Source organism: Anabrus simplex, chromosome 2 (genome assembly GCF_040414725.1).
Source record: "Anabrus simplex isolate iqAnaSimp1 chromosome 2, ASM4041472v1, whole genome shotgun sequence".
Taxonomy (NCBI): Eukaryota; Metazoa; Arthropoda; class Insecta; order Orthoptera; family Tettigoniidae; genus Anabrus; species Anabrus simplex.
The window spans coordinates 930,795,798-930,810,654 of record NC_090266.1 but is presented as its reverse complement, the minus strand read 5'-3'; the positions used below and the strand labels follow the sequence as shown (position 1 = coordinate 930,810,654).

General features: G+C 38.0%; 1 protein-coding gene across 2 annotated transcripts in view; it reads right to left on the bottom strand.

The window, feature by feature from the left end:
- Positions 1–14,857, bottom strand: part of LOC136863739 (uncharacterized) — a 357,445-nt gene that overhangs the window by 33,137 nt on the left and 309,451 nt on the right. For both annotated transcript variants that reach the window (XM_068226336.1, XM_068226337.1), the window contains one exon: positions 13,132–13,275. In XM_068226336.1, the coding sequence (XP_068082437.1) occupies positions 13,132–13,275 (144 nt within the window). The remainder of the gene's footprint in view (positions 1–13,131; positions 13,276–14,857) is intronic.

The window sequence follows — 14,857 nt, the reverse complement described above, 5'->3', positions numbered from 1 at the left end:
CACACACTTTCCCCACGTGTCTAACGATGGAATCTCCCATGACCAGAGCCTCAACCCTACCCACCTCGTTTGATCCCCTCCCCTCCTGATCAGCCCTATCTTTCCTGATAACTGCAGAAGCTATTTCCTCCTCCCTTTTCTCCTTCCCATGACCCTGTTCCACCTGTCTTTTCCTATCATCTACTCTACATTTTCCTTTTCTACCTTTTCCCTTCCTCCTACTCCCACACATCTCAGCAACAGTTCCCTGTCCCTCATCTTCCCTCTGTTGTTCTACCTGGAGTGACTCGTACCGATTTTGCACAGACACCTGTCCTGAATTCTGATCCTGAATAGAGCTCTTAGCCTGCAATCTCCTTCCCCTTAGAACATTAGACCACCTGTCTTCTACAACTCCTCCCTTTCCTTCCCCTCCCTCTTGTACACCTACTGTAACCTGTACGTTGTTTGAGGGATCTTCCCTCCTGTCTTCTGTGAGAATCCTAATTATCTCCCTCAAACTTTCCAACTCCTCCCTCATACCCCTCAATGCCTCGCCACACCCACAGAAACTACACTCGCGCTCCTTAGCCATTCTTTACGGGGGGAAAATGAAATTAAAAATAAAATAACTTATTTGCAAAAAATAAATGAACGGAGGGATATATTATCTGGGATAGTACACAACAATAAGGTAATTAATATACGACTACACTACAATACTACTTAGTCGTGCTCTATTTTTTTTATCCTACAACCCCTGACAGGATAAAAACTGCTGTTAATTACTGAGTATATCGAAAGTAATAGCCTACACAAGAACTACACAATTCCAAACTGCAATTAAGCCTATTCTAATTACAACAACAGTATTTTAGTACGAGTTTCTACGGATACCTCTACTACACCAGTACTACAAAAATATTTTACAATAATAAAATAATCACACTAAATTCTAATAGGATATTACTCGTATACTACTGTACAGTACACTACAGTAATGTTAAACTACTTTCAGACGTATCCTAATTACGGAACCGTACCGTATGTCACTAAATTAAGCACAACAGAAATGAAATTTGCAAGAACTACTGTACTCAAAGATTACCAACAAAGCTAAATGCTTAGACAAATTATTATTAGTATTACGGTCTAATAGATACACACGAAAAATAACACACGAATATAGCAGGCAAGATACGGTACTATCTAAATGTACTGTATCTATACTACAATGTATCTACACTACACTACCCTGCGTTTGGTTAAATGCTTAAGTATCGAAAAGATTGCCGTACACGAAGAAAAACACGAATATAACTGGCAAGATACTATCTAATATATTATACCTTATCTTCACTACAATTCTACTGAAATGTGGTTATGTGATTATTACAGCTGGTGGATTACTATTATTTTCCCTACTCCACGGGACGGAAAATAAAAGTGTCCTTAATTAGGCCTACTGAAAAATACGAGGTTGTCTACAGTAATTTCTCAAATATTTCTATAAAAACTACTACTACTACTCCTCTAGGGACTTGAACTGCAATTACTGGGACATATGAACTTTATTATTATTAGCTAACCGCTCATAAATATTGAAAGATCGAGGGAGCGAAATATAAATTACGGATACTTTAACTACCTACTTAGAAGTACCAATGAATGGAATACAAGATCAGCTGATTTTTATTTATATTTACTTGACTACACTACACCCTTTGTTCACAACTTAGCCAACAATGCAATATTTGAATATGAGGACCGACAATAATCAATAACAATACAACGACTGTTAACTATTACCGTGTAATCTCTTTAACTTCTTTTTAAATGGAGGTTTACAGGCGTATCGTGGTTTTTTTTTTTTTTTTTTTAATGTAGTAAATTATTACCTTCGCGACAGTTTGAACGGATATCTATACGAAATAGCGGAGAAGTTGCTGCAGAAGTTACGGTACTATTCCTTATGATAACCTACCTTTGTAAGTATAACCAACGAACCTACAGATATTTACAAATATTTTTAAAGTTAATATTATTACCTAAAGTATTTCCTAAACCTAAAATCGAAACAAGGTACACCTAGCTAGCCTACTTAACCTAGAAAACGTAATTTACTGAGGACCAACTGAATTACTTGTTACAAAATTTAAATAAATGTCACTACTCCCAATTTCTACCAACAAGCACTAAACACCACTATATAAACAGCACTAAATGAATCAGATATACACAAAATTTAGCTATTTCAATAGGTTTTCACTAATTTATCACTACAATAATGCAAGAGCTCTCTCAACAGCCAACCGTTCTCAAGCGCATCCAACAATGCAATCCACCTCCCTTATCGTGCCACCAGATCAGTGCTCTCAGGCCAATCAGAATGCTACATTGTCTTTAATAATTCAAAAATATATAGAAATAAATTTTTATGCTTTTAAAGACACTGCAAATCTACAGGACAAGGGCTATCATCAAAATGCTTTGCGATGTCAATCGGTTCAACCATTCTCTCAAACTTGCGATCACAAAAATCAGTCTACAATTTTAAATATACTGAATTAATTTTGTTCTTAGAATTTGTGACCTTCACGTCATGGTTTAACAAGTGTCATTGTGATATTTTTCTGGAAATTAATGCAATTCTTTTCTTCAAGACTATTTCAGTTTTGTATCTAATCTGAATTATTTTAGTCAGCTTATTTATCCTCCAATATGACGACTACAATATTGAGTGTCTCCTCTTTATGCTGATGACTTGATAATTATGGATGTTAATTGTGAAAACCACAAAATAAAGCACTGTTTCTAGTATGTAATTCAGTTTTGAATATATAATTAAAACAAGACAAAGAATTCAAAGAACTTTTATACACAAAAACCTATGTCAAAATAGCCAAATTCTAAGATTATGTATAAGTTAAAATATAAAAAATATCACCAGGGTCCACCAAATCAAATTATGATGGTGTAAATAAAGTGAAATTATGATCATCATCATCAAGTTCTAACTCTCCCTATTTAAAAGGGAAATGTAATAACGTGGCAGGGACTGTTGACGAACGATTTGGCTGTCACTAACTGTTTATGGTGTACCGCTAATCTATTATTCAACCGATTAAAGGTGTGCTAGTAATCACCAGTAGCCCATTGGGTACTGCTGCTTGACATTCAACTGTTTGTCATGCTTTAGTGCTGAACTGTGTAACTTGGACTGTTTAAGAGACAAGATGGATGTGAACTCTTATTCTGTGGCCATTATTTTCCCAAGAGACTGTTGTAAACCACTGTAATTGGCTTTAACACACGTTTTGAAGCTTTATGTACTGTAATTTGGACAATGGTGGTGTGTATCAATTTATTTTGGTGTGGTTTGTCTGTATGTACTTTTGTGCCAACTGCATCATCTTTTAGTAGTCATAATTTGTACGTCATGTATAACTCAACACGCTTCGTATCAGGCAAGCATTATAGCGGATTACATAAATGTTGCATGATCGCTCACAAATGTTGAAGACTAAGTCTTAATTCTACCTTCCTCTGTGACAATGAGGCATTGCACAACTATGATATTTTCAAGATTTCATCCAGCACTATGCCTGATATTCAGGTTCAATAGAGTCATCAACTCATTTTGGATACAATTGTTCAACATTGATTATCCATGAATTTTAATTCAGGGAGGACATCAAATAGTACCTCCCTCAACAAAGACTTAAAAATTTTAAACAATAATAATTGTAAAAACTTCAAAAATTTGGAATTTTAAAAACTTGTCCACGGTCCATTAACTTAAAATATATTTTAATTGTACGTCATGGTGTTATAAAAGGCTATTCATGTATGGAACGGTTCTAAATGATAATTACGTTTTCACGTGTGAATTAAGTACGCCAAGCTTATTATACAAAGGATTCATAGCCATCAACGAGATATGGTTTGCCGCCGACATCATCACATTTATTCTATTGTAGAAACACATTATTTCCTTACGTAGTTTTAAAATTTCTTACGTTTCAATGGAGCACTGAAGTTAGTTTAAATATATTGATCTACATTTTAAATTTAATTTCTGGCAGATTATTTCCCATGTAGCATGCCTTCGGGTGCTACATTAAGTCACGTTTCGAGACAGTTTTGTTTCCCTGTGATGGACTGATAAGGTAACATTATGTAATACATTGTCATTGCAATTTTTAATTGGTCATCATTCAAGATGGACACGTGATTGACAGCAATTCCATGCAGCTAAGAATATCAACATGCAGCAATGAGATTGTACTGCTGTTACTACTAACTAGTGCCCCTGCAGTGCAAGTTTAGCACTGCAGAGGCAGTTCCCTTACAATGAAAAATCTTTCCTTAAGTTAATACCTCTACTGTGTGAATTTTCTAGTTGACCAGCTGAGCCTGAATTTTCCACATCCTACATTATTTCGAAGTATAGTGTTTCACAAAATTATCTATGAAAGATAGCTTTGCCTTTAACTTTGTTGAACAGGAAGACAACTTGGGGAAATTACCATTTTTTCCCCTTCTCTTATAACTTACCTACATAAAATTCACAGAATGACAAACTTTCACCGATTTCATAATACTCACTTGAATTACCTTTTAACTGTCTGAATGGCCATCTACAGTAATCTGCTCTTAGGAGACAAACCTGTCCATTAATAATATGATTTGAAAGGTAGTTTAGTATTACGTGGTCATGTGTATGTGTCCATCCATTATTTGCTATCTATTTTTATGAAACCCATTGCATTTACTACAATTCCAAAATACATAAGTTCCTCTCCTTAAACAGGGGCAATGTAATATTTGAGGTTACAGGCTAGAAGGCAGCAGGAATCTTGAGCACCACTATTAATTCGTTACTGACTGGCAACATACCCCGAACAAACCGGTTAAGTGAGGACTTGTGAAGAAAACTTTCCTTTCAATAGTAAACACACGCACACAGGTATTGTAAAGACTGGGAACTGCCCACTGTATGTCAAGTCTCGCAATAGTGTGCTTGGAAGGGGTGTGCTCTGAGATGTGATCATGGACAGTGCTCAGTACGGAGGTTAAAATCCCAAGCAAGTAAACTTTTTTAACCTCCAATTTCTTGGAATGTGGCAAGGTTTCATTATCAATAGTTTCCACAGACTGATTTGTTAATTCAGCCCTGTAAAGGGTCATTTGTTTCATAGTGTAGGATAGAGCCAAGCTGGGCGAAGATGTCAATGGTATGTGGCTCGGACACAGGCAACCCGTTAGCTATGTTGTACGTGTTTCAAGCTTCGTAGGACAGATGGGGAGAAATATGCCCCATTGGTAAGAGTGTCAGATAGGTACGTAGCTCCACGAACTCCTCTCCTTCGAGGAAGGTCTCAACGCAAAGCTTATTCACTAGCTTGCGATATATTTCAGTGATGGGTATGTGGATGTGTTTCTCATTTATGGAGAAGATTAAATGCATTCCAAGTACAATCCCTGTATCAAATCCAGAATGCTATCCGAACAAGACAACTGACTGGTATGACATTCGAGTATGGAAAGAATGTCTGGGCTGCTGCATTCCTGTGAAGGATGCCGACTGTTGAAGATAATCCCATGGCATTAGCTCACAATCAAGTTTTATTGGATGCTATCTGGCACAACCCTCCTAGTATCACACTGGCTATTGCTCAGGAGACCTATGTCAGCTGGGAGTCTTATGCAGATATATCATATCCAGTCGTTTTATCATTACCACCTGTACTTACACCAAGAGCTCCATGGTCATGATTTCTAAGCCCGGGTGGTCTCAACAGACCCTATAGCATGTGGACACTGCTCCTGCCTTTTTAGCAGCCATCTTATTAATGGACAAACTGCAGTTCTACAACAATAGAACTGTTAATCATCATAATGTCCACTACTGGAGTGTGGATAATCCCCATTGGGTAATACGGGCAACTTTTCAGGGACAGTGAGAAAGTATGGTGTGGCATCATGGATGATCGCCTCATTGGTCCCTAACTTTTTGACGGCTATCTGACAAAGTTATCTGCAGTGTCTCCAAGGTGAACTCCCACTATTGTTTGAACATGTGTCACTCCTTGACCACTGCAGGATGTGGTTTCAACATGACAGCTCCACCGCACGTGGCAGTTGTCATCCAGAACCATATCCACGAGACTTATCCTGATGAATGGATATGAAGGGGAGGGACTTGTGTAGCCTGCCAGATCATATCTTATTCTCCTGGATTTTTCCTGTAAGGGTACATAAAACAACTGATGGGGTATGCAAAGGACCCAGCCAATCCTGTCACTGTAGACCAGGGCCTCTCGAACGCCCAAAATCTTGCGCACGCAAATAGAGGCGCAGAGACTCCATGCACTGTGCATCGGTCCGACTCTGCTCAACTCTGATGGTGTAGTGTGCCGAGAGTAACGAAGCGTTCAGTAGTAGATGGCTTGTTCATCAGTGAAACAGAAAAAGCTCAAGACAACATAATGGAGCAACCTGTTTCCAAGAAAGAAAAGGCTTCCGAAAATCCATTTCAATCGAACTGGGAACTTTTGTATTTTTCCTGAATCATGATGATAAAACCAAATGCTTAATCTATGGGACAATAATTACGTGATCATCAAAAAGATCTATTTTTAAATACGAAGGCCTTGCTTGAATTCTACGAGAATTTGTCGAAGGAAGATTTTCTTAAGCTGCATCGAGAAGCAGCTAAGATTATCTGCATGTTTGGTTCCACATGCATATGTGAAAGCATTTTTTCCATTTTACTTATACGAAAACTAGATTGCGTGCGAGTATCAGATTTCAATTTGAAGAACGCTCTCAATTACCATCAGCTGATCCCTAGTTCCAGACATCACTGGTATAACTGCAAAGAAAAAGGAAATGAAGAGCTAGAGAAGATAAACTGTGTGCTCAAACCAAACTGAAAGAAGAGTTTTTAACACCAGTAACATTGACCCATACAACAGAATGTCTCCGGTCACAGCACAAACGTTTCGCAGTGAGGGGAGAATCAGCGGGGAAGGTGAAGAAGGCCGAGACAGGCCGAACGGGTCAGACAGATGTAGGGAAAGAGTAGGGTTTTGTACTCTGGTCAACCTAGTGAAGTAGTCTCTTGCACCTTGCAGTGCACGGGCACATGCAGATCATATGATCTTGGTTCACCACCAAGACTAGCTGATAAGTTCGGCCAGAGGTGTTCAACGTGCCATTGTCCTTATAACATTGTGATTAGGTCTGTATTGACCACCGAGGTCATAAGTTTGAGCAGGTGTTGCAAAGAAAGACTTAGGTAACTGAAATCCCATCCACATTTCCTTGCAACTTCCAAGCCAGGTCAATACCATATGCCATGATAACACTGCCCATTTCAGGGCCAAATAAATCAGACTGGAACCTTAAGTATGCAACCTTAACATCCCAGGCGATTTCCAGTAAAATAGGAAATATTTGTGTGGGATTCCAACTTCCATACCTTCGAGCAATGTTGATTATGAAGTATGCGACCATGCTCTTTTCAAGTGATCTATTGCTGTACATGCAGAGGGAAGTTCCCAGCTTATTATTCAATACCTGTTCCTGGTTTGTGTGTGCACCTCCTGCTGTAATGCGACACCTTTTTTTTTGGTATCTATGCTCTTTAAGGGTTCATTCTGGACACCCAAAATTAAGAACTAGTGTTAGGTTTAATGGTCCACCCAATCAATACACTTCACTTTACAAGTGAAAACTAATATTAAAATATACTACATATACTTTGGAACATGTTTCCTCTAAGGCTTCTTCACCCATAACTTCTCGTAACAGATTACGATACTCATTGTTGCCATCTAATTTTAAAAATGGAAGAACCCATGTCCTTTATGAACTGTGAGAATACACTAAAGACAAATAATATTTACATAAAATTATCCAACACTTCTTGCAAAAAAAATTTCTTTTATGTTAAAATTTGAATTATTTTTCTTTAAAATATGACCTGCAGTGCTGGTAGCTTCAGTGTACTGACTGAGGGAGGTTTGAATTATGGTCTCCGAATAGGAAAATGGGACCATATCCATATCGGAATACTTAAAAGCTTTTAATTCTTATAAAAATTCCTTTAAAAAAATTAAACTATTCCTGGTAGAAGGAATCTAATGCTTCTGAGATAGCCTGTCGTATGGCAAAGATCTGCGCTGCATGACCACCATACTAATAGCTTAATTCTTATGAATATTCCTTTCAAAAGAAAAGGTCTGGAAAGAAAGATCAGAGGTGCCAACCAATATGGATTATTATGGATTTCACCTTATGATTACAGAATTACGGTCAAAGGGGAAATTACGGAAAAGCTGACATTATCAAAAGAAAAAATAATTTTCTACAGAAAAAAAGAAAAGGGAAAATGTTCAATCCTTAGGAGCCTTTCTCCTAAATTGTCTTCATTTCAATGCTTGAGAGTTGGCAATGACCCTTATAAAATTCATTGTGAATGAAGCTCAGGTACTGCTTTTCTCCACTATAAATCCTTCAGTAATGTATTTGCTGAGTTAAGTGTACCCGACAGTTGACAGAAAAATTGAGAAAGAAGTGAGGCCTACATTAAGCACATCTGAACTGGAATCTCTTATGGTGTAGAAGATAACAATGTCACAGTGGGAAGGATGCTTCAAGAAAATTACACAAACTCAGCTGCTGTGTGAGAAACAAGTTACAAGGAATGTTTTATCACAGAACTAACAGGTTGTGTGCAAATGTTATTGTGTAATTTGATATACATTCTAATAGACTGCTAGAGGGAAAGGCAAAAGTGGTGTCTGAGAAGGAAGAAGCATGCTTTGGACTTAACATTTTTCTCAGGGGCAGATGGCAATTTCTGATAATCCATTTCAAATGTTGGCACCTCATATAATTAATGGGTTTAAAACCCTCAGATATTTAAGAAACGAGTTTCAGTCACAAATGCGTAACATAAAAGCTTACCATCAAAACTGGTAAAATTCCCTATAGCTGGTTCACATCTGAGGCCCGCTCAGACTTTCTTCTCATCATAACTGTAATCTAATTATAACACGCTACTGCACATGTTATAATTATGTTTCCTCTCTCCCCATAGAACTTGGGTAGGCGGTAGGAGGGGGAGCAGTGCTATTAGTAGGGGAAGGGGAAACTGCTCTGCCTATAGGTAGAGCACGAGGGTGGGATGTTTCTTTTAGAGGAGGTAACTTCAATTTATTCACTTTTTGTTATCTACGTCATTCAAATTTTTGTTTGCGTTAATACTCTGGTCCAAACTTATGTAAGTATTTTCGTAATTGCTCATCAGGTTACCATTGCTCATTTTTTTAAATGGTCAAGTCTCTATATCCCTTTCAGACCGTGTACGCACAATTGTGCGGGTTCGTATTTTATTGATGTCTGGGCTTATTTGACGTTTTCGTTTTTTTGTTGTTTAAAGGGGCCTAACATCGAGGTCATTGGCCCCTAATGGTATGAAATGAAATTTTAAAAAAAATCAAAATCATCCACTGACCAAAATAAAACATCATGAAGAAGGAATGGATGGACATGAACCAAAAAACAAAAAACAACAAAAAGAGTGGATCCAACTCAAAAAAAGATCATAGATTATTTTTGACCAAGGGACCACTCATGAAGCACAATCCTGAATCGAGGATGCTTGATGTTTAAAGGGGTCCAAAATCCAGGTCTAAGGCCCCTCAGAATGGTACATGTTACGAGCAAAGTAGAACCATGGTATTTGTCATGTTGGGGTACTAATCAAAAGTAGCGAAGACTCACGGTGTTCCACACAAGATGGTACTACTCACAAGTATTGTACTTCGTATAGGTAACGCAGACCTATGGTGTTTCTCACACAATGGCACCACTCATAGGCAACGCAAACCGACGAGTTTCCTCACCTAGGTGTACTAGGCACGGGTGCGGGTCCCACGGGCCCCGTGGTGTTCCTCGCATAGTGGGTACTAATCACACGCAACACAGACCTACGGTGTCTCATATAGTGGAACAACTCTCAGGCAACGCCCAGACCCGCAGTGTTGCTCACATGGGTATGACGCATGGGTACTGGAAAACCCCCAGGCCAGGCTCTATACTGCTACTAATCACAAACCTATTTCGTACCCAATATAGTGGTACTGTTTGCAAGTACAGGCAACCTATGGTGTTCCCCGCGTGATGGTACGAATCGAAAATAGTTTCATGGTTCTAATTCAATCATCCTTTGGTCGCCCCTTTTAGTCTCCTCTCACGACAGGCAGGGGATACCGCAGGTGTATTCTACATGTGCGTCCCCCACCCACAGGGGTAGTGTGTTTGGTCCGCGAGAGGTATTTTATTTCCCTCAAGTCTGCCGGCAAGCCGGTTAGGACCTCCTATCCGCCACCTGGGACGCGCCACGTGGGAGTGTCACCTCTCCCCCTGCCACGCCTCCGTAGCAGGTTCATGGATTTGACGTTTTCTTGGCACTAGACCAGACTGCAGTGCTTGTGCGGGACACGTAGCATGTACTTCAGCTGTTTTTATTTAGTACTTGACCACCAGGGGGCAGGAAGAAGAGTTTAAAAATAGAGTTCATTAGCAAGATGGCAGGAAGCAGCAATGCCTAAAGTACGTATTTATTTATTGCATTCATATTAATCTAGAAGCTTTACCGAATAGCAGAATATAATCAATGAAGTGTGTAGACTGTGTAGCAAACGTAAATTGTGAACTTACATCGTACGTAATACCATGAGGTTTTGAATGTTGATACGCACATATGTGCGGGCTAAGTTTCCTTACAGGCAATGCATGCAGGAGTGCTGGGTGCTGTCACAAAAAGGACTGAAAGCAAAACTCTTACTCTACATGAGAAGTGTAATGTATATTTAAATTGCTTAAAATTGTTCCACACTGTAAAGTAGAACATTTGATCATGTACATGTGCATATTCACATGTACCGAGTTTTTTATTTTTTTATTTTTTGCAAGTAGTGAATGAAGTCCTGACGGCCACAATTGTGTGGGTTCTGTTTTTCAGCCGATAGTTCTTATTTTGTAATATGAACTGTAAAAACCTGTATTTGAGAGCATTTTAGTCAGTTTTTGACGTACAAACAAAAATTCACACCGCCAGTTTTCTTTAAGGTCTGAAAGGGATATTGGTATTTTGGTGACCAGCATCTCCCATATGGACACTCGGAACAGAATACTACTTGTGTTTATTAGCATTGACATGTTCTAGATACCTAGTCTGAAAACTAGTTTGCCCCACATACACGTAATTTACACTATTATGGTTATAAAATATATGATCATTATTGTTCTTTGTTGAAAATGAGACTGTATAGTCTTGTTTCTTACATAATTTGGGATTTGAAAATTCCCTGCGTTTGTAAATGTAACAGTCTCTTACTTTGAACTCTTGCGATTCTCTGGTGTTAGTCTTATGTTCTTTTCTTTTACTTACAATTTTATTAATGGTATTAACACCGAACCCATTCATATTGGCAATCTTCTGTATGTACTGCAATTCTTTTTCTCTTTCTGTGCAAGATAAAGGTAAATTGAAGGCTTGATAAACCATACTGAAATAAGCAGCCCTCTTATGACTCCCAGGATGTAAAGAATGGTTACCGGAGTAAACTTATCCTTTCTATATACTTCGTAAGAGAACTTACTGGGTTCCCTCTTAATGGTCACATCCAAGAAATTTAAAGCATTGTCCTTCTCGTTTTGAAGTGTAAATTTTATTCTTTCATCTAATGAATTTTAAAATTTTAAGATATTGTTACCATTGTTGTAACATTTATTATTACAAAGGTATCGTCCACGCATAGTGTCCAAAAATCCAAACCTTCAATATGTCCTATTTTGTGTAATTAGTTGTGCTCACAATTTCTCCCATCTTGTAGCACATAACCACATCCAGATATATTACCCCATTTTACGAAGAGATACCAATTTCAAAATTTTACTAAAAGTGGCAGCTTCATAAAACAATCTTAAGGGGTGGGTGGATCACCCAGTATTAATAATAATAATAATAATAATAATCAAATTCTGTAGTGTAACAGCCAGGCAAAGTTGCTCATAGGGTAGCAGTTTTTTTGACTGCAAGGTGGCAAATTCTATACTATCTCAGTCCAGTTGTGTTTTTAAATGCTTCAGATATGCAAGCCTCATGTTAAGATTTTCAAGCACATGCATGAACTCCTAGGGACCGAGCTCAATAGCTGCAGTCACTTAAGTGTGGCCAGTATCCAGTATTCGGGAGATAGTGGGTTCGAACCCCACTGTCGGCAGCCCTGAAGATAGTTTTCCGTGGTTTCCCATTTTCACATCAGGCAAATGCTGGGGCTGTACCTTAAGGGCACAGCCGCTTCCTTCCCATTCCTAGGCCTTTCCTGTCCCATCATCGCCATAACACCTATCTGTGTTGGTGCAACATAAAAGCAAATAGCAAAAAATAATAAAAGTCTTTAGAAGAGGAAACAGATTATCTGTCATTTTAATATAACAGAGCATCAATTAAGTTCATGTGTTTGAGATTTGGACCATGTTCCTTTATAAATTGGATGAAGTTTTGTAGCATATTTTCTGTAATTTTAATTCTGTTCATTTCTCTGCAGAAATTGAAGACATTTTTTGAAACTATTCAACATAATGGAGTTAGCATAATTACATTAGACAATGCAAAGCAAGGTCTTTACCAATGTATTTTGTCCGGAATTAATAGTCATTAACTTACACAAGTTTTCCAGTAAATATTGTGTGAATTATACTTCAAAATTCCATAAAAACATATGCCTCTTTTACAGTAAACTGCATATTATCAGAGACTGAACATAAGCTAATAAGCAGGTGTGAGCTCACTTCTACAAAAAACAAAGATAAATCTATCAAATTTTGTTGTATGCTTTCTGGTATTTACATCTCAATACACTTTGACATCCCTCACATGTTGGCACAAGGGCAGAAATTTGAATATGGGAAGGTTTTATCCATTAATAGTATACTTAAAATTGTGCATCAATGAATTCCTTTTTTCTATGCATTAAGTAAATTTATAACACTTCCTCTAATATCCCACACCTATTTTTTTTGTATTTGAGGAAAACCAACAGATCAAAAAAAGAGAAAAAAAGCACTTACCACAGTCTTGTTTGTCACCTCTGCACCCAAACCAGCAAAAATTTCTAGAGATGAGGGGAAAGTGAAATTCAGTTTGGATACTACCTCTGCAGGAATACTAGACAGAAGATGGCCTGCAGTTTCCAGCTCAACAGAAATGTTTTCCTAAACAAAGAAGCATTTTATTCAATTTTGGAGCATTTAATCTTACTCAGACAAGACATTGTGAAAGACTCAATAAGCAGCCTTAAGACTCATTGAAGAGATATCAACCAACTGGTCATTTCCACTTTTGTGGCAATTATCTGAAATTAAACTGTCAATGTAAGAAAGTTCAATGAAAATCCAAGTATTTCTTATACAAGGTGTCCGGGTTAAAGGTATAATATAAAATTTAATAACTTGAGAAGTAGGAGATATTTACTTGCGGTTTGTTTCTACAAGTAGAGTAACTCAAAATGTATTTTACATACCCACGTACCACACCACACTCTTTCGGCGAGTCCCGTTCCAACTATCACTATGCGAGGGGGTTCAGATCCCCATATGCGGCAATTGTGCTTGTTTACCGTGCCGGAAGTATGGAATGTAGTCTCGTCCGAGAAACAGAACAAATTGAGAAATGCCTCTTTTCCATCCATGTTTGCAGAATTGTCTCCGCGAATACCTTCCGTAGCAGCCTGTCCTGAGGTTTGATTTTCTGACGAAGCTGCAGTTTGTACGCCCATAGGCGCAACCTTTTGCGGATGACATCGTGTACTGTCAAACGAGGTAACTAACTGCCTACTTGCTTGTTGAATTGACTTAAGAGGGCTCCGCTTTAAGGACTCTTGGATTAAATCAACAGTAGCCTCTGAAACTGCGTGCTTGGTGTGGCAGACCGACATTGACAGCAAGGTCCCAGATTCTTGAAGGCGCCTGTCCCTTATCATGATTGTTACATAAGTGGGAACATCAGTTGGCAACAGTCCATACTCTGGCTGAAATCTACGTTGTACTAGTGTAACCGATATCTCTGCAAACGAAAGCACACGGAACACCTTCTGCTCTGGAGCCAACATGGTTACTGGTGTGCTTCTCATGAACAATGCAGTTATGTGCATGCGGTAACACCGCCACCGCAAGCGAACACAGAAAATATTTTTTGAGTTACCCTAGTTTTAGAAAAACTGCCAATAAATATCTCCATTATTTCTCAAGTTATTAAATTTTATATTATACCTTTAACACAGACACCTTGTATATTTGCTTTATTTTCAGCCATGGTATAATTTTTAATCTAATGCCATTACACCTCCCCCTCCCCCCCAAAACAATTATTAGGCAGGTATTTTGAAAAATGGTGATTTGTCCTATACCAGCACAATTTTAACGAGCTTCCTATTATGTTCCTGGTCTACACCACCTACTCATGGTTATAACCATATTATTTAGGTTCCTCACTAATATGTAGGCCTATAACTTGACCATTCATTATTTAATCATACCTTCTAGGATTAAAAATTACCCAATACCAGGAGCATGTATCTGGAGATCCCAATAATCATAATGTATCAGATAAGGAGCTGGTTTTTATCTATGTTCACAAAATGAGAGAATTTTAATAATCTCTAGAAAAAATTAAATCAAGAGATCAAGGAAAGCAGTCCCGAAAGTTAAATTTAAACACAATCACCAATTACCACTTTTGTACAACTGAATTTCAGTTTGTGAAAACTAATGCAGAATTAATAAAATTAGAAAAGAC